A 25,818-nucleotide genomic window follows, 5' to 3' on the forward strand; every position below is an offset into this window, starting at 1 on the left:
CCAAAACCATGCTGGGCAACCTAGCCTGGGGGTGGAATTTATCTAGGGTATATAGTTAATATTAATCTGTTCTCTAAAATATCATCGTAACTTTTTTGCTCAGCACATACAATTTTCAAAGTGCATTCCTATTCGTTATTTCAATGGCGTCTCTGACAACATGAGGCTCTCAGAGAAGATGTTACTGTACCTGTATAATCCGTATGGTTAAGCTTAATGCATTACAGGATGTGCTGAGCATCACAGGGCTAAAACTAAACACAGGGACCAGAACTCTGGGACAATACCAAGTTACTGGGGAAGGGATGCCACTGTGAAGGGGCTATGCTATCATTTTAAACTTTGTCTTGAAATGCTTCTATTAACTTTTTTTTTTTTTTTGTAGAGACATAGTTTCACTTTATGGCCCTCGGTAGAGTACCATGGCATCACTCAGCTCACATCACCGTCCAACTCCTGGGCCTAAGCAATTCTCTTTCCTCATCCTCCCGAGTAGCTGGGATTACAGGCGCCCACCACAACACCTGGCTATTTTTTTGTTGCAGTTCAGCTGGGGCCGGGTTTGAACCTGCCACCCTCGGTATATGGGACCTCGCCTTACCGACTGAGCCACAGGTGCTGCCCCTTTTTTTTTTTAAAAGAGTCTCTCGGTGGTGCCTGTGGCTCAAGGAGTAGGGCGCCGGTCAAAAACCCAGCCCCGGCCAAAAACCACACACAAAAAAAAAAAAAGTCTCTCTTTCTGTTGCCCCAGGGCTATAATGCCATGGCCTTCATAGCTCACAACTACCTCAAATTCCAGGGCTCAAACAATCCTCTTGCCTCAGCCTCCTGAGTAGCTGGGACTACGGGTGCCCACCACAACGCCCAGATAATGTTTTTTTCTATTTTTAGTAGGGACTGGTCTCCCTCTTGCTCAGTCTGGTCTTGAACTTCTGAGCTCAAGCAATCTACCTACCTTGGGCTCCCAGAGTTCTGGATTATAAGTGTGAGCCACTGTGCCTGGCCTAAAATACTTCCACTAAAAAAAGGAGAGGTTCTTGGGCGGCGCCTATGGCTCAGTGAGAAGGGCGCTGGCTCCATATACTGAGGGTGGCGGGTGCAACAAAAAAATAGCTGGGCGTTGTGGCAGGCGCCTGTAGTCCCAGCTACTTGGGAGGCTGAGGAAGAGAATCGCCTAAGCCCAAGAGCTGGAGATTGCTGGGAGCTGTGACACCACGGCACACTACTAAGCGCGATAAAGTGAGACACTCTTAAGAAAAAAAAAAAAAAGAGGTTCAGACAGAAATTAGACTCAAAGTGTTAAACTTTTACCAGCAGGGCCATACAGGCTGCACTTCCAGCAGGGAGGCTCTTGGGGGTGGGGTCATTGCACCTGCATTTCACTAAACTGAACAGTATTTAGGACAAAATGGGCCAAGAGAAGCTTAGAAAACTTTTCTTTAGACATTTTTATGTCAACAGTTCTTTTTTAAAAAAAGTGGGATTTTGATTATTATTCCTTTAAAAAAATTGAATTAAAAAACAATCAAAGGAAAACCATCACAAAAACTCCAAAATTTTCAGGTCTGTGCATGTACCATTGAACAAATACCAGAAAGTCCTCTATCTTCCTTGAACTATCAGAGCATATGTAATTACTATGACTCAATAAGAGCAAAATAATCCAAACAGAAAGCCCTAAAGTTGATATTTAATACTTAAACCTAAAGACAAAGACTAGGTGCAAAATTTTATCTTGGTCACATAGAGTCCAGCTGCTTATTCATAAAATGGAGGCAACATTACTGAGTTTGACCGAGAGTCGCAACTTGTGCTTCAAGGTGTAATACCCTCATGCTACAGCAACATGTAGCCACTTAAAAACTGCATCTACATTATGATAAGCTTAAATTTCTTTCTTTTCTTTTTTTTTTTTTGAGACAGAGTCTCACTTTGTCACCCTGGGTAAAGTGCCATGGCACCACAGCTCATGGCAACCTCAAATTCTTGGGTTCAAGAGATCCTCTTGCCTCAGCCTCCCAAATAGTTGGGACTACAGGTGCCTGCCACAACGCCCAATTATTTTTAGAGAGGAGGTCTCACTCTGGCTCAGGCTGGTCTTGAACCTGTGAGCTTGGCAATCTACCCACTTCGACCTCTCAGAATGCTAGGATTACAGGGGTAAGCCACCGCGCATGGCCAATAAGCTTAAATTTCAAAACAACCCAAAACTATGAAAGTTGAATTTGTGTGGGGAATCAACAACAAAAAATATTTTCATTCTCCCTCTATTTAAGACAGGAGATCTATTGTTCAGCTATCTTCGTATTTCCAAAGAATAACGAATATTTATTAACCAGATCCACCACTCACAAAACCTGGAAATAGCCATATGGTAATAGGAGGTTTAGTCTTGAACTCAATAAAAACGTCAGATTTCATTTTGTATACTGCAACTAATTTAAAACATAAAAACAATTAAAATTAAAATCACAGACTTCTCAGCCCCTTTTAAAGGAAGTAGCACTCGTGCAAGTCTTTCCATCTTTCCATCAGACTGATCAGGCCAGATTAACCTAGGTAAATATATGAAGGCAGAAGAGGAAAATACAAGTTTCCTACTCTATGAATATCTTGAAAAAGGTTGGGGGTGTACATTTAAGGCAACTTGAATCTAAGCTTCCAGGCTGTAATCCTTAAGCTTGGCCCAAATAAACTATTTATATTAAGAAAAAGGGGGGGGGGGCAAGTCAACCTTTATTAGAGTTACTCTTAACTTCAGACTCTTGCTTACAGGTTACATTTAAGAAAGAATGTGCCTTAAGAATTAAATGTATCTAAACCAAGTAGTGTAGAAAGTGGTTTTCAGACTACATTTTTATACCATAAACATACGCTTCATAATTAGGGACCATAAGTCTGAGTGGTGAAGCAGCACTTTTTACTGAAACTTCAGGAAAGAAATAATGTGTCTGGACTACCATCAAATGAGCACACCTTCCTCTAAAACCTCACAGTTCTGCCCCACAATGCAGGAAACTGCTCAGTGCTTACCTATTCTGATAGCTGTAGTAGGCAGCATCTCGAGGAATTGTACATAGCTGCTTCCCGTAGCAGCATAAAGTCTGTGGTGAAAACTCATACTGCAAAAACAAAGAAGAAATACTGTTATATAAACTATATTCCATTTACTGTCCTGTAATGTTCCAGCCTACCACAGAGTTAGATTCAACTAATTACTTCTGTTAGTACAATTTTAATAGCTATTTAAAGATATTTTTGGATAAAATGTGATGAAATTAGTGTAGCATTATTTAGGAGACATATATTGCAGACAGATGAAATAGGTACAAGGGAGCCAGAAATGCTACACCCATTGTACTGTTTCAGATATGTGACTGTGTTGCCGGAGACCACAGTAGACATGCATACATCCCAGTGTGGTTAGAATGTTGAGTCTCTCATGTTAGTGTAACACCCTTTTTGGCTATATTAACCAAGAAAATTTATTTTCCAAAAAAGCTTAAAACTGTACCTTGCGTCCACAACAATATCCAAGGGACTGCATGACAGGGTCAATTTCTTGCTCAAAGACCTCTGCAAGTTTACTGCAAAACTTATAGACCCGGGACGTCTTACGATTATAAAGCCAGGCATTGTTGAACATAAGCCAGACATCATCCACATATTGCCAGGGTTCTTGGTATTGCCCTGTGTCCAGCTTCCGCTTGATGGTAGAAAGGTCCATGGGATTCTTCACAATGTCAAAATAATCCTTAAAAACAAAATGGTCTCAGTCTAGGGGATCCCCAAATTCTAAATGCCAGCCTCATCTGTCAGCTTTCTGTTAAAATACAATAGAAACAGAATGTACCAGAACACTGTCCATTCCCAATAGTAAGAGATAGGAATTGAAAAGAAAATAATTACTGAGGCCAGGCACTTCACTCACACTTGTAATCCCAGTACTTTGGGAAGCTGAGGCAGTTGGACTGCCTGAGCTTAGGAGTTCAAGATCAGCCTAAGAACAGAGCAAGAACCCATCACTACTAAAAATAGGAAAAACAGTCAGGCATTGTGGCAGGTGCCTATAGTCCCAGCTACTCAGGAGGCTGAAGCAAAGAGGATTGCTTGAACCTAAGAGTTTGAGGTTGCTATGAGTTATGACATCACAGCACTCTACCAAGGGCAACAAAGTGAGATGCTGTCTAAAAAAAAAGGGGTGGCGCCTGTGGCTCAAAGGAGTAGGGTGCCGGCCCCATATACCAGAGGTGGCGGGTTCAAACCCAGCCCCGGCCAAGAAAAAAAAAGAGGTGGTACTGGTAGCTCAGTGGGTAGGGTGCCGGCCACATACACTGGGGCTGGTGGGTTCGAGCCTGGCCTGGGCCTGCTGAACAACAATGACAACTGCAACAAAAAAATAAGCTGGGTGTTGTGGTAGGTGCCTGTAATCCCAGCTACTTGGGAGGCTGAGGCAAGAGAATCACTTAAGCCCAAGAGTTTGAAGTTGCTGTGATGCCACAGCACTCTACCGAGGGCAACATAGTAAGACTCTGTCTCAAAATACATAAATAAATAAAATAAAAAAATCGCTGATGTTCCTCTGATTTTACACCTTAAAACTATAATTAGTATTTTCTTTTTTTTACAGAGCCAGGGTCTTATTCTGCCACCCAGGCTAGAGTATAGTGGCAAGATCATAGCTCACTGCAGCCTCAAACTCCCAGGCTCAAGTGATCTTCCTGCCTTAGCTGTGTAGCTGAGACTATAGATGCCATCACCATGCCTGCCTATTTTTTTCTTTTTTATTCTGTAGAGACAGTCTCACTATGTTGCTCAGGCTAGTCTCAAACTCCTAACTTCAAATGATATTCCTGCCTTAGCCTCCCACAGTTCTGGGGTGCCAAGATTATAGGTGTGAGGCACCACACCTGGTCTAATATTTTTTAGTACACTCAAATTACTTTTAGAAGTAAAAGAAAGAATGGTGTTAAAAGATCCTTTTAATAAAATGTTTAAAAAATAAAGATTGTAATTCACTGAATTAATACATTGAACAAATTTATCATACTGTGTGTATTTCTAGAGGCCCCCCCAACACACACACAGGATGCAATGGTGCTATTTTAGTTCACTGCAGCCTCAAACTCCTGGGCTCTAACAGTACTCCTGCCTCAGCTTCCTGAGGAGGGGAAACTACAGGTATGCACCACCATGCCCAGCTAATTTCCTTTATTTTTTGTAGAGATGGGGTCTCACTATTGCTGAGGCTCCTCTCAAACTCCTGCCCTCAAGCAGTCCTCCCACCTCAGCCTCACAACTTGCTAGGATCATAGGTGTGAGCCACCCCATCTGGTTAGAGACTCACTCTTGATCTTAAGCAAGCAAAATGAAATTCCAAGATTAATATAAACATAATACTAGTAATTTCTACTGAACAGAATCTGTTGAGTCCTCATGGCCTTTGCAAGATTACCCAGGGATATCAGAGAAGCCAAGGTATTTTATTATCAATGCTCACCAATTCTTTAAGCCATTCCTTTTACACAAAGGCTTACCCAAAGCCCCAAATATAAAATGAGGTCTCAGGGACCCAGGCTAGAGTGAATAGCTGGGGCCCTAGTGCTTGTTCCCCCACCTCAGTGTGCCCCTCCTTTGACCTAGGGCTCCATGGATAGTGAATTGAAAGTAATAAACATTTCCACATCCGTGGATAACCACTGACAGACAACAGTGGTTTACAATAAGATAAAAATCTTCAAAGCAAGAGGGTTATTTTATCCAATTTTAAGAGATAAAACAATGGATACTCAAGAGTTACATGGCAAAGTTTTAATATATTTTTACTACATTAACTTACCGGAATTCCTAGGAGCTGGGGATCTACTGGCTGCCGGAAAGGCAAGGACTCTGGATCCTGTCGATACAGTGCTTCTAAGGTTGGCATGAGGGCCTGGCGCAACTCCTCTGGTTTAAAGACTACAGTCAGAAAACATTAGGAAAAGACACTTTGTAAAAGGTGCTAAGGTCCCTCCTACATCACATTTACAATGAAAGCTCAGTGGCTGCTAGCTTTAGCCACACATCTCCAAAGCACTTGAGGGGTTCTTGTCCATCATCAGAGTCACTGGACTAAAGCCACAATGCAGTGATTCTGAAAACCCAGTGGCATTATAGTTTTAAAAATTGTATTCACGTCCTAAGGCAAAACACAACACCGAGAAGCCTTCTTCAATGAAAGGTTTCTAAGGTTAAAAATTTGCTGAAATAGAAAATAAACTTAACTTCCAAATCTGTATCACTGATTAAACTGGGTGGTAAATAAAGCCTTTATAGTGGAAGAGACTTTAAAACAGCGGTTCTCAATCTGTGGGTCATGACCCTTTTGTAACAATGAAAATACATCCTGTATCAGATATTTACATTACGATTCATAACAGTAGCAAAATTACAGTTACGAAGTAGCAATGAAAATAATTTTAAGGTTGGGGGTCACCACAACATGAGGAACTGTATTAAAGGGTCACAGCATTAGGAAGATTGAGAACCACTGCTTTAAAAGATTCTCTGATGAAACTTTTTTGTCCTTGGTGGAATCAAACTCAGGCTACTTGAGCCAAATGATTTTGAATTACTATCTCATAAACAAATGTATAGAGCAGTGATTTTCAACTGGTATAGCCCCAGCACACTGGTATGCCATGAGAGGTTCTTTAAGGTGCAACCTTAAAAAATTTTAAAGATCATTAATTAGGCCATGTGTAGTGGCTCATGCCTGTAAACCTAGCACTCTGGAAGGCTGAGGTGGGTGGATTGCTTGAGCTCAGGAGTTCCAGACTTGCTCTTGCAAGACCCCATTTCTCTAACTAAAATTAGAAAAAAACAGCTAGGCATTGTGATGGTACTAGTGGTCCTAGCTACTCAGGAAGCTGAGACAGAAGGATTGCTCAAGTTCAAAAAAGTTTCAGGTTTGTGTGAGCTATATGATACCATGGCACTCTACCTACGGTGACAGAGTAAGACTCTGTCTCACACACACACACAAAAAGATGATTATTTTCAAAAGAAGTTCAAAGCAAAGTATATTCTATTCTTAACTTTTGTTATCAACATAATTTAAGTGTGCTGCAGAAGTTTAACTATAGGTTCAAGTGTGTTATGAGATTAAAAAGGTTGAGGGCTAAAAAATAAGACTTTTCTAAAGTTTTATAATGTTCCCTCCCACAGTGACCAATGTCAATTTCTCCAACCCCTTAGCCATCTATTTCCTACTACATTTTCTGTTGTCACCAATGTAAAAATAAATATTGGCTGCCAAATGCATTCAAGATGGTACATTCATACAAAGCCCCAATGAGTTTGGATGATGTGGGAACATGAGCCTGGTAAACTCTCCATTGTGAAGGCAGGTGAGTCAGTAGCTGGCAAGTCCCTTGCTCTTTAGTACAAAAAAAAATGAATGGAGGCAAAAACATCTAAGGAATTCTGATGACTTAGGTCATAAGTGATATGAAATTTCTTCTTTGTGTTTTGTCTTTTTTTTTTTTGGAGACAGAGTCTCACTATGTAGTCCTCAGTACAGTGCCGTTGTGTCACAGCTCACAGCAACCTCAAACTCCTGGGCTTAAGCGATTCTCTTGTCTCAGCCTCCCAAATAGCTGGGACTACAGTTGCCTGCAACAACACGTGGCTATTTTTCTTGGTTGTAGTTGTCATTGTTGTTTAGCTGGCTTGGGCCAGGTTTGAACCCACCAGCTTCTGTGTATTTGGCCAGCGCTCTTACTCACTGAGCTACGGGCGCTGCCTGTGTTTTATCTTGTAAAGACTTTCTACAACAGATAATGTAGTAAATTATAATTTAAAAATTACATCAAAATATGATAAACACTTGTTGGGAAGTGGCATGTATTGGGTGTATGGGCCATCATCATTTTTGTCTAGGGGTGGGGCAGTCTAACTTGCTGATTTCTAGAAAGCACTATCTAATTCCCATCAGGTAAAAGCAAAGGTTAAAGGGGAAATCCAACATAGAACCTTTACTTTAAAGATGAAAACAGTAGTGCCAAGAAGTTTCCCCACAGTTTATTTCTATCTGAGCCAAGGACTGATCGGCTCTTCGTGATCAACCTCCAGCAAACCCTGCCTGCTCTCTGGGACACCTGACTACTTGAGACCTCTGACTGATACTTGAGATTTGGGTAAGCAATTAAAAACTCAAACGCAGAGCGGCGCCTGTGGCTCAAAAAAGTAGGGCACCGGGCTCAGCGCCTGTGGCTCAAGCTGCTAAGGTGCCAGCCACATATACTTGAGCTGGCGGGTTCAAATCCAGCCCAGGGCCCGCCAAACAACAATGATGGCTGCAACCAAAAAATAGCCGGGCGTTGTGGCAGGCGCCTGTAGTCACAGCTACTTGGGAGGCGGAGGCAGGAGACTTGCTTAAGCCCAGGAGTTGGAGGTTGCGTGAGCTGTGATGCCACGGCACTCTACCCAGGGCGACAGCTTGAGGCTCTGTCTCGAAAACAAACAAACAAACAAACAAAAAACAAGTAGGGCACTGGCCCCAAATACCAGAGGTGGAGGGTTCAAATCTAGCCCTGGCAAAAAAAAAAAAAAAAAAAAAAAAAAAAATCCAAATGCAGTACTGCTCAAGCACAAACTCTCAGCACATGAAAAATGGTACGGCCAGGCCTAAGTGGACGTGTCCTCTAGTAGCATTGGAAACACATGTCTATTTTTGCTTCCTGCTAACTCTTTTTCTTCTATTCTGTTTTACAAAGAGATGAAGTAGCATTTGATATTCTTTGATTATTTTTTTATAAGAAAACAATTATTTAATGAACAGCTTTTCATTCCTCAAGATGAGGGGCTGGCAAATTATGACCGAAGGCCAAATCTGGCCAGCTGCTTGCTTTTGTATAGCTCTAGAGCCAAAAATGGATTTTACATGTTTTAATGATTGAGGAAAAAAGAAAATAATAATATTTCATGATGTGAAAATTACACAAATTCAAATCTTAGCCTCCAAAAATAAAGCTTTATTGGCACACAACCATGCTAATTTGTTTACAGATGATACATGGCTGCTTTTGCACAATGGTGGAGTTGAACGATTATGACAGAGACCTTAGGAGCCACAAAGTCTAAAACAAGGATTATGTGGCCCTTTACAGAAAGTCTGCCAACTCCCACTCTAAACCCTGGCTTTTTCCTGGTATGATCAAAAATGTTAAGGACTTAAATGGGTTTCACCTTGATTCATCATTCATTCATTCACTCATTCACTAAACCATGGCTAAAACCTATGCTAAGAAAAGCATTTTCAAACTCCTGTCTTAAATCACTACATTTATGTAATGCAGTGTAGTGATGTAATGCAGCTGTATTTGAATCAAGTAAAAGTCAGCAGCTGTATTTGAATCAAGGTCTCTGCTATCAACTAGTATGTGGTGCCAAGTTCACCTCTCTGGCTTCAAAACCTTTTCCATTCAATCAGGACCACGTACTACATGAGCAGTTCTTAAAATGTTTCACAGACCCCTTGCAGACTCTTGTACTATCTCATATAGTAATCACCAGTCATATCTATCTATTGAAATCTAAATGAATCAGTATTAGATAAAAAATCCAGTTCCTCAGTCACCCCATCACATTTTCAGGGCTTAAGAGTCACAAGTGGCTGATGACGACCACACTGAGAGCACAGATAATGAATTATTTCCATCACTGCACAAAATTCTAGCATTGTCCTAGCCCCTTTCTATGAGTCTGTAAGATCAAAATTGTTTTACTAACCCTAAAATGATTTTCATCGTAACACCAAATCATCATTTGCCTTTTGCACAGATGAGGCAAAAGCAGTGGTGAGTAAAACTGCTAACATCTTAGCAAAACAAAAAAAGCAAAACCAAAGAAAAAGGCAGAGGCACTAAACTCTACTTAGCATCACATTCTTTGCTGCTGCTGTGCACTCTCAGAAAAAAATACCAGCCATACTTAGCTATCCTTGATGAGGTACTAAAAAATATTACCTTTATTAAGTCTCCACCTCGGGACATGTCTTTTATTGTCTGATGAAATAGAAAGTCTGCATAAAGCACGTGCCCTGTATAGATTGGTCCCCTTGGGATATTAGCACTTATATGAGAGTGCCAGATCCGGGGCTGAAGTAGCTGCTTGTTTTCATGGTATGTGGTGGATATTTTTTCAAAAATGAACATATACGGCCAGTTATTTTAAGGACAACTGACAGTATTTGTGGACAATGACAACATTTGGGCTTTCCTAAAAAAGTTTTGAAAAATTTGTATCTGCCTCATAAGCTTGACAGCTTCTGAAAATCTACAAGACTTGTGATATTAACAAGTGTGGGGCGGCGCCTGTGGCTCAGTCGGTAAGGCGCCGGCCCCATATACCGAGGGTGGCGGGTTCAAACCCGGCCCCGGCCAAACTGCAACCAAAAAATAGCCGGGCGTTGTGGCGGGCACCTGTAGTCCCACTGCTCGGGAGGCTGAGGCAAGAGAATCGCTTAAGCCCAGGAGTTGGAGGTTGCTGTGAGCTGTGTGAGGCCACGGCACTCTACCGAGGGCCATAAAGTGAGACTCTGTCTCTACAAAAACAAAACAAAACAAAACAAAAAAAAAACAAGTGTGAAAAGTCTGCAGAACTCCAAGAACCAAAATTTTCCACATGACCAAAGGATGGTTTAAAAACTAAAACAACCTCCCCCCACCCAAAACAAAAGAAAAGATCCATTAAAAGCATAAGACAGACTAGCAGATTTTAATATCACAGAGTACAAAATACCCAGTGCCACAGACTTAGGTTTCCATGCTTCCATTAACCTTTTAGAAATCTTTTCTTGTTCAATTTAGGTATAGTACCATTGACAATTACTTGAATGGTCACTTAAATATTCTCTTTATCAACTTATCTAAGAGAGACTGGATTTTCTTTATAAACTTCAACCAAAACAAAGTATGGCAAAACAGTATGCACAGAGCCAGACACACAATCTAGCTGTTACTTTAATTCTCTTCTAAGAGTTGCAAAAATGAAAACAATGCCACTATTCTTACTTTTTGTTTTAGAAAAGTGATTTCTAATAAAAATTGTCATTTATGGGTACTACATAAGATTTATTATTCTAAATAAATTAAATATTTTAAAAATTTCTAATTTTTTTTTTCCTTTTTTTGAGACTGAGTCTTACACTACTGCCCTGTAGAGTGCTGTGGCATCATCGTAGCTCACATCAACCTCTAACTCTTGGGCTCAAGGAATCCTCTTGCCTCAGCCCCCCAGGCAGCTGGGACTATAGGCTTGCACTACCATGCACGGCTAGTTTTTTCTATTTTCAGCAGAGATGGGGTCTCGCTCTTGCTCAGGCTGGTCTTGAACTTGTGAGCTCAAGCAATCCACCTGCCTTGGCCTCCTAGAGTGGTAGGATTACAGGTATGAGCCACCATGCCTGGCAAAATTTCTTTGTTTTAATTTCTAATAGAACAAACAGTGATAGATAACCCACACAAAAATCTCTCTAAGCTCCTCAATTCTTGCAAGCATAATCAGGTCTGAGGCTCATACTCCACAACCTCCAGAATCTTGTACAGCTGCACGGTCTTAGGCTCCAGCACTGCTTACAAACTTTCTCAAATCTGTCACCTGCAGCCTTGAACTTTCTGAGTTCCAGCTCACATTTCTAAGGGCCACCTGATAATTTTTCAAGACCCTGTTACCTCCTCACATTGGATACATCTCAAATGGATTCCACTCAACTACCACTGTCAGTCTGCTTACTCTATACCTCTCAAAACCCAAAGCTTACTGCCTCCTCACTCTTCCCCATCCTCCTGCACATGTCACCACCCTGCCCTCAATCCACTACCCTGAGTCTGACTACTCAGTTTTCTAATTATGCCAGCAGTAACCTACCACCTTCAGTACACATTTGCTATCCTAATGATCATTTTTCTTTTGAGACAGTCTCACTATGCTGCCTTGGTAGCAGGGCATAGCAACCTCAAACTCTTAGGCTTAAGTGATTCTCTTACATCAGCCTCCCAAGTAGCTGAGACTACAGGTGCCCACTACAACACCTGGTTATTTTGTTGCTGTAGTTGTCATTGTTGTTTAGCTGGCCTGGGCCAGCCCTGGTATATGTGGCCGGCACCCTAACCACTGAGCTATGGGCGCTGAGCCCCTAACGATCATTTTTGTAAAATTACAGCCTTCTGGCCATTTTCCTTATTAAATATGTCACCGTTTCTTCACACACACCTCGCCAAATAAAGCCTGTTTAAGGACTCAGATGCATTTTCAACTCCGGGGCCCTGGTTGGTGCCATCTTGGAAGTCAGACCTGTACTCTGGGTGCCCACAGAGCTGCAGCTCAATTTTTAGTTCAAACCTAAACCATGCAGGTCACAGGGCTGGAGCCCATTTTAAAAGGTAAAACTGGGGAATGGCAGGCAAGGAAGATAATGGATATGGAATTACTTCACTGCTTTAGCTTTTAATCCCCTGTACGGACTCATAACACGATAGAAAAGCAGCACAGGTCAATAAGTGTGAAAAATACCTACATTTTTTGCGTGGCTGGGAAGGAGAGGTTGACTGGGAAGCTGTACCATTAGCGTTGCTCTCTTCTTCCTCTTTAGCTTCCACTTTGACTTCAGGTTTCTTTTCATCTACTTCCATCGGTTCTGATTTCTGCTCTGTTGTGTCAGTTTCTTCCTTAACCTGGGAAGATCCTTGTAAATCTTCTTCCATCATCTTGAGAAAAACAAAATTGCATTTATCATTCCTCTCCTTTACCAGAAGAAGAAAGGGTATGATTGGGTATCCAGTGAGGCACTTCAATATGGTACTGTACAATCGTAGTCCTAAAAGTAAAATTTTTAAAACATAAAACTGCTTTAAAAATTACACATGCTCAGTATTTTCACATATATGTATTTCTAATTTGGAATAAGAAGACTTTTAAAAATTGGAGCAGGGATGAAAAATTTGCGCCACTAAGAAAGCCCATGCTCAGAGGCAGGAGGTGTGGTATGACAACAAGGAGTATGGAAACCACTGACTACCTGGAGAGCCAGGGTCCCATTTGAAGACCACAGCTGCTGCTGTTCACAACCAGACTATTGTCATGCAGGGACGCAAGCACAATGCTGAAAGTCTTTTTTTAAAAAGCCATAAATCTAGAGTTTTATTGGCAATTTCCTAATTTTTACAATATTGTATAGGTCAAACAAAACACATGTACAGGCCGAATTCAGCCCCCAGTCTGCCAGTTTCCAGCTTCTGCCACAAGTTAATAATTAGCCAATGAATCTGCCATCCCTCTGCAGTCTACCTCTGCACAACTAGAAATGAATGAAGAACATCAAAGAAAAGGTTGTTAGAAGATTCAAACATTTAAAATATAAGCGAGTGCTCTTTGTTTCTGGCAAAATAAACCCATATCTTGCATTTTAAAATGAATACTCTGTTTTTAACAGACTACAACTAGAAGTCATATCAAACAGAGTATTAAAAAACCAGAGACACCTATGCAGAACCCTAGCCATACCTGAGTAGAGTTCCCACACTCATCATCACTTCACTCTGGGCCTGGTACCCACCTCAGACCGAGGCTCCACCTTGGATTCACCAGGGTCAGGCTCAGTGTCCTCAGGCTGGACCTCAGCCTTAATTTCTAGCACTGGCACATCAGGTCCCGGTTGTTGGGAGTTGGTTTCAGCGCTGGCCACGGAGGAGGGGGTGGGGACCCTGTTATCAATGCTGGCTGCTGCCTGGGAAAGCTGTGAAGAAACCCAAATCGTTCACCTCTGTAAATAGACAATACAATGACTTTGAACTCTTGCACACATCCAATCTATCATCTCTTTTTTTCCTTTTTTTGAGACAGTCTCACTTGGTCACCCTCCAGAGTGCTGTGATATCACAGCAACCGCAAATTCTTGGGCTCAAGTGATCCTCTCGCCTCAGCCTCCCCAGTACTTGGGACTATCGGCACGTACCACAATGCCTGGTTATTTTTAGAGATGGGGTCTTGAACTTCTGAGCTCAAGTGATCCACCCACTTCAGCCTCCCAGAGTGCTGGGATTATAGGCATGAGCCACTGTACCTGGCCTAGAATCTATAACTTGTTAACATTTTTTAATACTAATCTACTAGGCACCCCTACTTGAGAGAACTAGAACAGAAGTTAAAACACGAGTGAATTCTAGAGGAAGTCACCATAAAGACCTTTACAATTTTTGATATAAATTTATTTTCTCAAAGTTTTCTAGCTAAGTTGTAGAGCCTCCTATTTTAAAATTAATTTCATTCAATAAGGCTGCTAATGTTTATGGTAAAAGGCTGAATTATAAATGTCTAATCAGATATGAAGGAAGGGAAATCTAATGCCACTATAGTGTATAATTAGCCACGTCAACTGCAGGAACAGTGGTGATAGTGGAATAAGCAAAGAGAAGGAGCCATTAAGACGATTCTTAACCTGCAAGTCTTATCAATGGAATTTTAAATACACAAACAAAAGTTAATCAAGTTAACAAAGGAATCTTACTCAGAGATAAAAATATAGAATTAAAATAAATAAGTACCTTTCCCTACAGAGAAATATGAACAATAAATAAGGTCATCTTGGGGTTGTTGGGATTAATTTGTACATTTAATAAATAAATACCCTCAAACTCCTGGCCTCTAGTGATCCTCCTGCCTTAGCCTCCCAAAATGCTGGGATTACAGGGATGAGCAACCACACTTGGCCCTGTCCTTCAATACTTGACGGGGTGTGCCAAATAGCCTCGGTACATTAAGAATAAAATAAAGGCCGGGCACAGTGGCACATGCCTGTAATCCTAGCACTCTGGGAGCCTGAGGCGGGTAGACTGCCTGAGCTCAGGAATTTGAGACTAGTCTAAGGAAGAGTGAGACACCCCTATCTCTACTACAAATAGTCGGCATTGTGGTGGGCACATGTAGTCCCAGCTACTCAGGAGGCTGAGGCAAAGAGAATCACTCGAGCTCAAGAGTTTGAAGTTTCTGTAAGTTATGACACCATGGCACTCTACCAAAAGCTGAAAAAGTAAGACTCTGTCTCAAAAAAACCCCAAAAGAATAAAGCTAATATATTTCAAGAAGTGTCTAAGGCAGACTGATAAGAAAATGGATGCTGAAATTTTGGTGAAACTTAGAAGTGTGGAAGGGATGAGCACAGTCTGAGACCTGGGTCAGTAAAGGCAGTCCAGCCTAGAAGGTTTCAGGCCAGATACCACTGTAGGCCTGGGACATGCTCGAAGCTATGATCCTGCCACCTTACTTCACTTCCACCCCCACGATTAAGTGGGGAAGTCTGAGCCACAGGTAGTTCTAACCTAGATCTGTTGTGTCATCATAAAAAAGCAAAGGCTTCTTTAGCATGAAAACAAGGCTGATGGACCAGATCAAGGGACATACCATTAGGAGCATGACAGCTTACCAAACCCACAAAACATTAGCAGGAAACTATTAAAACTCGCAAGACATCAATTTAGGACACTTAAATGGTCCCTTAATATAATTACAAAATTCTACATGTAGCCTAGGTGTGATAGCTCATGCCTGTAATCCCAATACTTTGGAAGGCCAAGGAGGGAGTATCACTCAAGGCCAGGAGTTTGAGTCCAGCCTAAGCAACATAGTGAGACCCTGTCTCTTTTAAAAAAAGGTTCTACACAAGAGCACGTACAATTTCTTAATTTTAATAATTACTAATTGCTGGCTCAGCACTTGACACACAGTGGTTATGGCATTGGCCACATACACGGAGGCTGGCAGGTTCGAACCCAGCCAGGGCCAGCTAAACAACAATGGCCACTGTAACAAAAAAATAGCCAGGCGTTGTGGTGGGCACCTGTATTCCCAGCTACTTGGGAGGCTGAAGCAAGAGAATCGCTTAAGCCCAAGAGTTTGAGGTTGCTGTGACCACAGCACTCTACTAAGGGTGGCATAGTGAGACTCTGTCTCAAAAATAATAATTAATGATTGCTGCAAATTCTTTTAATCAGGAGGATAATCAGTCATTAAGTCATAGCCACCAAACACAACCTCTGGAACCAATACTAGAAAAAAAACACAGCTCATGAAAGATCTATCAGGGTACAGATACTTTGAGGCTGCACCAAGATGCTGCAGTAATCTCATGACAGAAAACTTTTATGGGAAAGTTATCTTCTAAGAGTCTTAGCTCAAAGACAGCAGACCAAGAGAGGCTCACCGGTGTGCCAGGAGGCTGGGCATGCACAGGTGTCGGCTGCTGCTGTGAAGACTGAGGGGTGGCCACAGATGGGGGCTGAACTGGGGTTTGAGGCTGTGGGGTAGCCTGGGCTGCTGCCTGGACTGTAGGGGTGCTTTGGGTCTGGGCAGCACTGGGCACCGAGCCAGGAGTGGGGGTGGGGGTCTGCCCGGAAGACGACACAGGAGTTGAGGGCTGAGTTGGAGCTGCTGGCTGGGGAGGAGTCATCCCAGGTGGTGTCGGGTGCTGGAGAGGCGGCATGCCAGCAGCTGTGGAGGCAGGAGGTGGCGTCGGATGCAATGGTGACTGTGTCACTGGAGGACAAGGCAGCTGGTTGGCCTGGGGCCCAAGCATGTTCAGAGAGTTAGGAAGAGCAGCACCAGGTACCTGTCCCTACCAGAAACAAACAGAATATATTAAAATTATTTGCCATGTTCGAAAATGTGACACTAGATTTAAAGAATCAAATCTATGGAAATCTCATTGTGATTTCTTGATGAGGTCTGCTCGTTTCATGGGAACATTCTGTTTATAAAACTTCATAAAGCAGACACTTATAATAATGTATACTTTACAACAAATTAGCCCTAAAAATGTTTCTCATACTTTGATTTTTATAAAGTAACACAAAACTTCTGGTTTAAATACATCTACAGTAGTCATCTCTTATTCACCAGGAATATGTTCCAAGATCCCCAGTAGATGCCTGAAGCTGCAGACAGTAGTGAACACTATATATGCACTGGTTTTCTTTTAACTAAAATATAGTAGCTATCTCAGTGATTAACAGGCAGATAGTGTCTATAGGGTGGAAACCCTGGACAAAGGGATGATTCACATCCTGAGCAGCATGGAACAGGACAGAGTGAGATTTTACCATGCAATTCAGAATGGCACTCAATTTAAAATTTATGAATTGTTTATTTCAGAAATTTTCCATTCAGTATTTATGGACCATAGGTAACAAAACCTTGGAAAGAGAAATCACAGCCTTGGGGGTTCATTCACTTAGCTTATTAGATTCATGTTCAGTAACATTTACCCATAGCTTAGATGACAAAAAAAAAAAAAGTAGGTGTTCCTTTTTTATTTAAAGTTAGTTCTTGAAACCCTGAAATGTTTCATTGCAGTGGTTCTCTATTAGGGAGACACTTCAAGATTATTCATGGACTTTTAAAAAAATGCTTCCAACTCACTGTTCTAGAGCAGAGGTTGGCAAACTACCAAGTATGGGCCAAACACAGCTAGTTCCTTGTTTCTTTAAATAAAGTTTTATAGGAACACAGCTAATACATGTATACACTGTCTGTGGCTGCTTTTGTATTGTAAGAGCTGAATAATATGGCCCACCAAGCTGAAAATACTGACCTTTTGGCCCTTTATAGAAAGTCTGCTAATCCCTGTTCTAGAGCAATGAGATGTTATGGAAAATTAAGAATACATTTAATGACTTATTCAGCATTACTTCTTGCTAAAAAATCGAGACATGAATGATATCTTTTGGCTTGCTTTAAATACACATATAGTTTGTATACAGTTGTGATCTGACACACTACAATGAACACAAGAGAAAAAAAGCAGAAAAATGAATGGAAAATAGTTTTCTTCAGCTTTACATTGAATAATTAAAAACACATTCAACAAAAAGAGAACTAATCAAGTAACTCAGGTAGCCTGACTTCAACTGGGCAGCTGAGGGGCAACGGGGCACACACAAATCCCCAGGGAATGAATTCATGGGACCTTTTTAATTCACTCTCTAAAATCCTGATGTCTCTCAGGATATGTTAAACTAAGAATTTAAAACACACAAACAAAAACTAAGAAAACAAAATAACTAAATACCCAAAGATCAAAACATAAAATACACAAACCAAAAATTCATAATCCATTCCACTTTTGCATGTAGAAGATAAGAGAAATTCCAAAGAGGCTAAAAATTATAGGACAAAGTGGGGAAAAATAGACTGTAATACATGAAAGTTGACTGTGTATCCTAGACTTCTAACTTCCATGAAATAAGACAAATTAAGGTAGAAAGAACTTAGAGCTACATGAACACTGGTGGCCACAGTCCCATTGGGACATAGTACCTGTGACACGCTTGTCTGGGCTGCCGTCTGCCCCATGCCCACACTGTTCACACTCATTGCCCCACTGGATGACGGGAACTGGTTCTGCGGCAGAAACTGGTTCTGAGCAGGAGCCTGGGCCATCATGTTGTTGGCATGCGCACCCATCATGTTTGGAGGCTGAGGCATGCGGGAGGGAGAAATGGCCATCTATAAGACAACAAGCATCACAACGGCTACAGTTCAGAAGTCAAGGGACGGAGTCTTCAAGATGAACAGTGACACCAGAAAAAACAAAGGCCTCACAACCCCAGAGGATACAAAGACCAGGACTCAATCCTGCCCTTCCTTGAGGGATGAGAGATCGCCACTCCCTAAGAACTCCCTGGCTCCTGAACTCACTGGCACACTTTCTCAAGCAATCTCTCAAATAAGCCAACTTCAAATTGTCTTCTGAACAGAAATCAATAGCATGCTATAATTTAAAGTTTAAAACATGCCTTTTACTAGGTCTCTCAAGTGTTTAGAAAGCAGCCTCAGGAGAGCAAGTTCTCAAGTCAACAGATGCTGATAATCATTGCTTGGCCACATGTCTAAGTTGCCTGCTCCATCTTCACAACTCCCATCTTCTCTCTCAAAGCCACAAATGTCTATGAATTTGTTATTCCAATAAAAATAAATAACAGTCAAATAGCTCTCACTGTAGCAATGAAGATTTAAAAAAAAAAACAGAGATGAAGGAAATAAAGCATAATCCAAATCTGAAATGATATAGCAATTTCACCACTTAGAGAAGGTTCTACATCAGAGTGAGGACTTTCAGCAGCACAGTTAAGGAAAAGAGAAGCACTTACCCCTGGGACTGAGCCCATGCTGTTCATCTGGACAGAGTGGTTCATGGGGGAGCCTGCACGGGGTCCCAAGGGTGCTTGTGGCAACTGGACGTTCCCCAAGGACATCGGGTTAAATGAATTCATCCCTGTAAATATACCCATAATGGTTCATTCGGAAAAGCACCCATAGGAAAACAGAATTATAACTCACTGAATAAACTCTAAGATGGAACACATATGGAACACAGACAACTGAAAGGAAATCACCCAGTTAATCAAGAGAAGATGGTTAAGTAACAGATATTCCCACATCCAGGAAAAATGACACCAATGTGATGCTGCGGGTGAGATGGGGGGTTCTGGGAAAGGTAGAGGACATGGGGACAGAGGGTCAGGTATAACCAACAGGGAGCAAGCACCAGCAAGGCTGAGGCAGAGCTGACCCAGAAGGCAACACACTGTACAATCCCTTGGAGCAACAAAGGGGGTGAGGAGGTGCCATGAAGGAACGAGGCTCAACCTCTAGAACAGTCCCCCATCCCTCTTCTATGGAAGAGAGGTTTCCTAAGACAAGGGTAAGCTTCTGTAGTTGTTCCCATCATCTCAGGCTTTCAAACTCCTTGGCTGGGTTTATGTTTATTATTAGAATCTGTGCGAAAACGCTAAACTTTGGTTTAATTTGCAAGCACTTTGTTCACAAGTACTCTAGGGTCAGCAGTTCTCAAACTCAGCCTTCCATAGCCTGTAGGAACATCGTATCACAGCGAAAGACTGTAAGTGTCTCTAGACCACAGCGTCTAACTCTTTCTATTTTCTAACAACATGCTGAAAACTCGGAGCTCTAAATAAACATCAGTTCTAATGAGTGTTTAGAACACCAATCAGATCTGGCAGAGTCCCTGAGAGAATTTCTGGGAGGTATTACTGTAGCACTGTCGTGAGAAGGTACAAAGAACATCTGCCTCACGGAGCACTACCTTTAAGACTAACCTAGAAATGTCAACTTCAAATAACTGAATGCCAATGCAGGCCAGGACTTGCCAGAAAGCCTGTGTAGAAAAGACTCTCCTCTCCCTAAGAATTTTATTAACTAAATAAGAGAAAAAGATCTCCTAAGAAACAGCCTGAAAAAAATCCATATTTACCCAGACCTGGAAGTACTGGTAGGGAGGTTGCTTAAGAAGTTACCAGGAAAACATCTCTTTCAATATTCTGCAGCTAAACAGCTATCTCATCATCCCCCAAGCCAGAAGCACCTTATTATCTAGGCCAGCAGTTCTCACCCTGTGGGTTGCGACCCCTCTGTAACAATGACAATATATCCTGCATATCAGATATTTACATTTCAATTCATAACAGTAGCAAAATTACAGTTATGAAGTAACAATGAAAATAATTTTATGGTTGGGGGTCACCACAACATGAGGAACTGTATTAAAGGGTTGTAGCCTTAGGAGGCATTAGGAAGGACGAGAACCACTGATCTAAGCCAAAGCCCCAAGGCCAGTTTCCAAAAGCATTCAGCCACTCTCCAAATGCTCAACTTCTCCGACTTACTGATTTCTTTTACACCTCAACCTAGTCCTTCAAAACAAGTCCCTGAAAAGTTTTTTCTGTATTATCAGTTTGTCTATCATGCTTTTTTCAATATGTAATTAAGACCACAATTTTTTTTCCCCTTGAGACAAGAGTCTCACTCTGTTGCCCTGGGTAGAGTGCTGTGGCATCATCACAGCTCACAGCAATCTCAAACTCTTAGGCTCAAGCTACCCTCATGCCTCAGCCTCCCAAATAGCTGGCACTACAGACACCCACCATACCACTCAGTTAATTTTTCTATTTTTAGTAGAGATGGGGGATTCACTCTTTTTCAGGCTGATCTCGAACTCAAGCAATCTACCCATCTCAGCCTCCCAGAGCTAAGATTATAGGCATACTCAGCCAGACCATGGCTTTTTAAATTTAAATTTTAAATCCTCTTCCAAACTACCCTGCACACTGCAGCAAGGCCTCTCTCCTTACAATCTTTTGGGAAATGTCATCACCTTATTTTGCACCCTGGACATATGTCCTTCTGCTCAGGTAGGAACACGTCAAGAGCAGCAAGGCTTTCAAATGTCTCCTCCCCCAAAACAAAAATGACTGTTCAACAAAGCAAAAACCACAGAATCTCTACTTGAGAAGGAACATTCAAAGGCTTAGGCAGCTGCTGCCACCCCAATCTGGTTTAGGACCTCCATGTATACATCCTCCTAAAGCCAACACCCAGTTGGCCGCACTTAAAACCTCTGCTCTGGAGGAGCCACTGCACCTGTGCCTCACTGCCATAGCACCGGCTTGCATGATTCTCCTTCCAAGCATTCAGAAATGCTTCCTCTCCCATCCAGAATGCTTCTTTTTTGAACTCTTTCTAAAGAAAGAGTATGTCACATCCCTATTTTAAAAGAGTGGCAAATTCTAGTTGTGATCTCTTTGGAAATCTTTCCTGCAACCTCTAAACTTCATAATACAGATTCATACTAGCTGTAGAACTAATCCTGCTCATCAGCAAAAAGGAACTGAAAGAAGAAAAGATTAAAAAGAAATACATGAAGGAAAAAGAACAATAAAGATTATGGCTATTAAACTGTTCAACTAAAATAAGATTTATAATAAGTACTTAAATACCTTGAGAAACCTGCATGCGATTCACTGGCAGGGGCAGAGGTCCATCTAGAATGGCAAAACAAAACAAAACAAAAAATAAACTCTGGTTATTTTAAAATAATCCTTGATTTAAAAGAATTTCCTACTGAAAAATTTCAAACTTAAAGGAAATAACAGTCAACAGGTCCAAAAGAACTTGTGTTCTGATGTGCACCCTTTAAAGGGCCTTCCCACAGGAGAAATGCAGCATCCCAACACAGCCCACAGCAAGGGGTCTCAGCCACTGTGAACTAACAGCTTCCAAAGGGCAGGCTTTTGGAGACTAGAAATACTGCCCAAATACAGAAGAAAAACCAAGCAAATCAAACTAAGGGTTGGCAGAAGGAAATAAAGTTCTTACTTGGAGGTCGCACAGGTTGTGCCTGTGGAATTACAGGGGGTTGGGCCCCTGGGGCTGGTAAGGCCGGCTGGTTCCCCAAGATGCCTTGTTTATGTAAACGTGACCTCCGTTTTTCTTCTAGTTCTTTCTGTATTTTGTAGATTTTCTCTGCTAGTAAGTGATAATATTCATCCTACAAAGCAGTAACATTTAATATTACACAGCTAAAACTATAAAAACAAGTGGTCTGTTTTATATGTTCTAACAAATTAATGAACTTCCTTTATTAAGTACACTGGCAAAAGAAATATTCAACATGTCTGATAAGCTAAAAGCCTAAATTCTTGCTTAATTCCTAATGACTTTATAGTATAGGGCTTATCCAACAGTAAGTATTAAATGCATAATACGTTTCATTCCACAATTGAACCTCTTTTTGGCTATTCACTGATGCTGGCAATAATACAATACAGCATTATAAAAAACATTTACTATGAAAAGTATATTCTGTGGACATAATACAATTTTATACATCCCACTGACCACAGTAGTAGTAACATTTATGGTTAACCACGAAAGTTGTGCAGCGATCTCACATCTTGTCTGGGAAGTCTCCCTGGTCAGTGTCCTCCCCTGACTACACGGATTACTATTACCAGAAAACAAAACAGACAGATGCAGTTCTATCTACTGCAGTGGTCGTATAGGCTGAAACACGCTGTATTACCACCTACCCTGCTGTTAGCAGACTCATACATGTCTCCTTCCACTTTCTTAGCATAGGCTACCAAGTTCTCCATGCGACGATCCTTTAGAGCTGCGGGATCAGGTGTTGGGAAGATGGCTTGGACACTGAAAGGACAACATATTCTATTAGCCCAATTTCAATCCAGTCAAATGAAAAGTATAAAACCAAGATCATATGCCTATGGTGGCCATACAGGTTGAAAGAAATCCTGCATCTCTCTTGCCTGCTATATGAACACATAAATGAAGTCACTCCCTAGAAATAATCTGGACCTAAGAACTCATCTACACATCAAACACACCAATATTTTGCTTAACAAATGTACGCTGGGTCATTTCAAGAACAATATGATTTCAAATTTCTAAGTTTTAAATTGTGTATTATAAAAAAGTTTGATCCAGGGCGGCGCCTGTGGCTCAGTCGGTAAGGCGCCGGCCCCATATACCGAGGGTGGCGGGTTCAAGCCCAGCCCCGGCCAAACTGCAACCAAAAAATAGCCGGGCGTTGTGGCGGGCGCCTGTAGTCCCAGCTGCTCGGGAGGCTGAGGCAAGAGAATCGCTTAAGCCCAGGAGTTGGAGATTGCTGTGAGCTGTGTGAGGCCACGGCACTCTACCGAGGGCCATAAAGTGAGACTCTGTCTCTACAAAAAAAAAAAAAAGTTTGATCCAGATATGGAGGTTCACACCAGTAATCCTAGCATTTTGAGAGGCTGAGGTGGGAGGATAGCTTAAGCCCAGGAGTTCAAGACCAACCCAAGCAACAGTTAGACCCTGTCTCTACAAAAAAATTAAAAAATTGCCCATGCATGGTGGCACATGCCTATAATTCCAGCTACTTAGGAAGCTGAGGCAAGAAGATACAGCTTGAGCTCAAAAGTTTGAGATTTCAGTGAGCTATGCAATGCCACTGCACTCTAGCCCAGGGAACACAAAGAGAAAAAAATGTTAAAAAACAAACAAACAAACTCAGGTTCGGTGCCTGTGGCTCAAGCGGCTAAGACATCAGCCACATACACCTGAGCTGGCGGGTTCGAATCCAGTCCCGGCCCTCCAAACAACAATGACGGCTGCAACCAAAAAATAGCTGGGCATTGTGGCAGACGCCTGTAGTCCCAGCTACTTGGGAGGCGGAGGCAGGAGAATTACTTAAGCCCAGCAGTTGGAGGTTGCTGTGAGCTGTGATGCCACAGAACTCTACCCAGGGCAAAAGCTTGAGGCTTTGTCTGAAAAAAACAAACAAAAAAAAAAAACTCAAAGGGAATCTAGTTGGTTAATTTCACTTTCAATTTAAAGTAGCTCAAGAAAGTGAATTGTTAACTTTCTGTTATGTTAACTAGTTATATGGTGGCAATGTCTCGTCATTTGTACTCATTAACTCCCAAATCCCCAATTCTTGATGGCTCTCACAACTATATTCTTGAGCCACAAAATATGGCAAAGCTCTTGAGCTAATCCTGGCCACCTTATGAAGGTCAGGTTGCACTGAGGGTCTTTGCCTCTGTAACATGGATTGTAGGTCAGTGCCCTTCTGTAATGCAAAGTTACTAATGCCCTCTCTGACATCACCCTGTCCACATGGGAATGCAGGAAACCCTGGATTAGAGTTCTACCAATGGTGGGGGTGGCTCACTACAACAAGCACGTGGTTCTTACTAGCTCTTAGGGTACTGTCAACTGGGGGCCAACGGTTAACTCAGAAATAAAATCAAATATCTATGAAACTACAAAACTGTTATGCTGACTTCAGCACAGATGAGAATAACAGGTAGGAGTGGGTACATACAGTTTATGCACTAGATGACTCCGCAGGTCTTGAGTGACGTGTTCATGCCAGCCTTTGCGAACGCCAGTACTGGAAGGAGGTGCTGCTGTAGGTATAGTGCTGAGGGTTCCAATGTTACCAGAGTTTGAGCCATCGTTCATCAATGGGCTAAGGAGAAACAAGAATACTTCATCTACCAACTGAAGTGACTTAAATGTGCATCATGTAAGATTCTTTTTCAATCATACATGACTTAAAATAGTTTAAGTCACGGGAGGCAAGTCATGTACAAATAAGAAACCAAACTATATTTACTCTATTAGCTGTTTCATATTTCTAATTAAAAAAAAAGGAAAACAGCATTCACCACTCCCTGCTGTCCCATTTAAACTACTTCCTCTGCCACATATTTAGAAAGAATCACAGAGCTGTGTGTGATTCCCGCCCACTCTTGTGTTTAGGAGTCACTCAGAGAAGAACTAACCAAAACATGGATCTTACTTTGTGGCCCCGAGGGCAGCTGGAAGAGCGGATTCTGGAATCAAGTTTGGTGGCTGCTGTTCTGTTGCTATTCCTCCTGCTGGAATGTTCATTGGGTTATTTCCTTTAAAGACAGAAAGGAAAGAAATCAACCAACTCCTAAACAACATGTCACCACATAAATGATTTTTTTTTTTTTTATGACATAGTCTCAAGCTGTTGCCCTGGGTAGAGTGCTATGACGTCACAGTTCACAGCAACCTCAAACTCTTGGGCTTAAGCGATTCTCTCGCCTCAGTCTCCCAAGTAGCTGGGACTACAGGAGCCTGCCACAACAACCGGCTATTTTTTGGTTGTAGTTATCATTGTTGTTTGGTGGGCCTAGGCTGGATTCAAACCCGCCAGCTCTGGTGTACGTGGCTGGCACCCTAGCCACTTGAGCTACAAGCACTGAACCTAAATAAGTGATTCTTATAGGTTGTAATCATAAACAGTATGGCAAGAACTTGGGAGCAGTATCTTTAATAATGGTAACTGACTGCTACAAATCCAGTGTTGACTCCTTCCTACTTCACTTTGTACCTAAAACGAGGCATATTCATGGAGGCTACCTCCATGGCTAGGGGAAAAGTTATGAACAA

At 41.8% G+C, this 25,818-nt stretch overlaps 1 protein-coding gene across 2 annotated transcripts in view; it reads right to left on the minus strand.

Moving 5' to 3' along the window:
* Window positions 1-25,818, minus strand: part of CREBBP (CREB binding protein) — a 156,096-nt gene that overhangs the window by 33,332 nt on the left and 96,946 nt on the right. The window contains exons 7-19 of one of the 2 annotated variants that reach the window (XM_053554722.1): window positions 25,199-25,301; window positions 24,719-24,865; window positions 22,923-23,040; window positions 22,210-22,381; window positions 21,831-21,875; window positions 19,185-19,309; window positions 18,352-18,540; window positions 16,241-16,651; window positions 13,598-13,777; window positions 12,560-12,749; window positions 5,840-5,958; window positions 3,515-3,754; window positions 3,034-3,122 (exon numbers count right to left, since the gene is read on the minus strand). In XM_053554722.1, the coding sequence (XP_053410697.1) occupies window positions 3,034-3,122; window positions 3,515-3,754; window positions 5,840-5,958; window positions 12,560-12,749; window positions 13,598-13,777; window positions 16,241-16,651; window positions 18,352-18,540; window positions 19,185-19,309; window positions 21,831-21,875; window positions 22,210-22,381; window positions 22,923-23,040; window positions 24,719-24,865; window positions 25,199-25,301 (2,128 nt within the window). The remainder of the gene's footprint in view (window positions 1-3,033; window positions 3,123-3,514; window positions 3,755-5,839; window positions 5,959-12,559; window positions 12,750-13,597; window positions 13,778-16,240; window positions 16,652-18,351; window positions 18,541-19,184; window positions 19,310-21,830; window positions 21,876-22,209; window positions 22,382-22,922; window positions 23,041-24,718; window positions 24,866-25,198; window positions 25,302-25,818) is intronic. The other variant, XM_053554723.1, reaches the window with a different exon arrangement.

The sequence above is a fragment of the Nycticebus coucang genome, chromosome 12, assembly GCF_027406575.1.
Source record: "Nycticebus coucang isolate mNycCou1 chromosome 12, mNycCou1.pri, whole genome shotgun sequence".
Classification (NCBI taxonomy): Eukaryota; Metazoa; Chordata; class Mammalia; order Primates; family Lorisidae; genus Nycticebus; species Nycticebus coucang.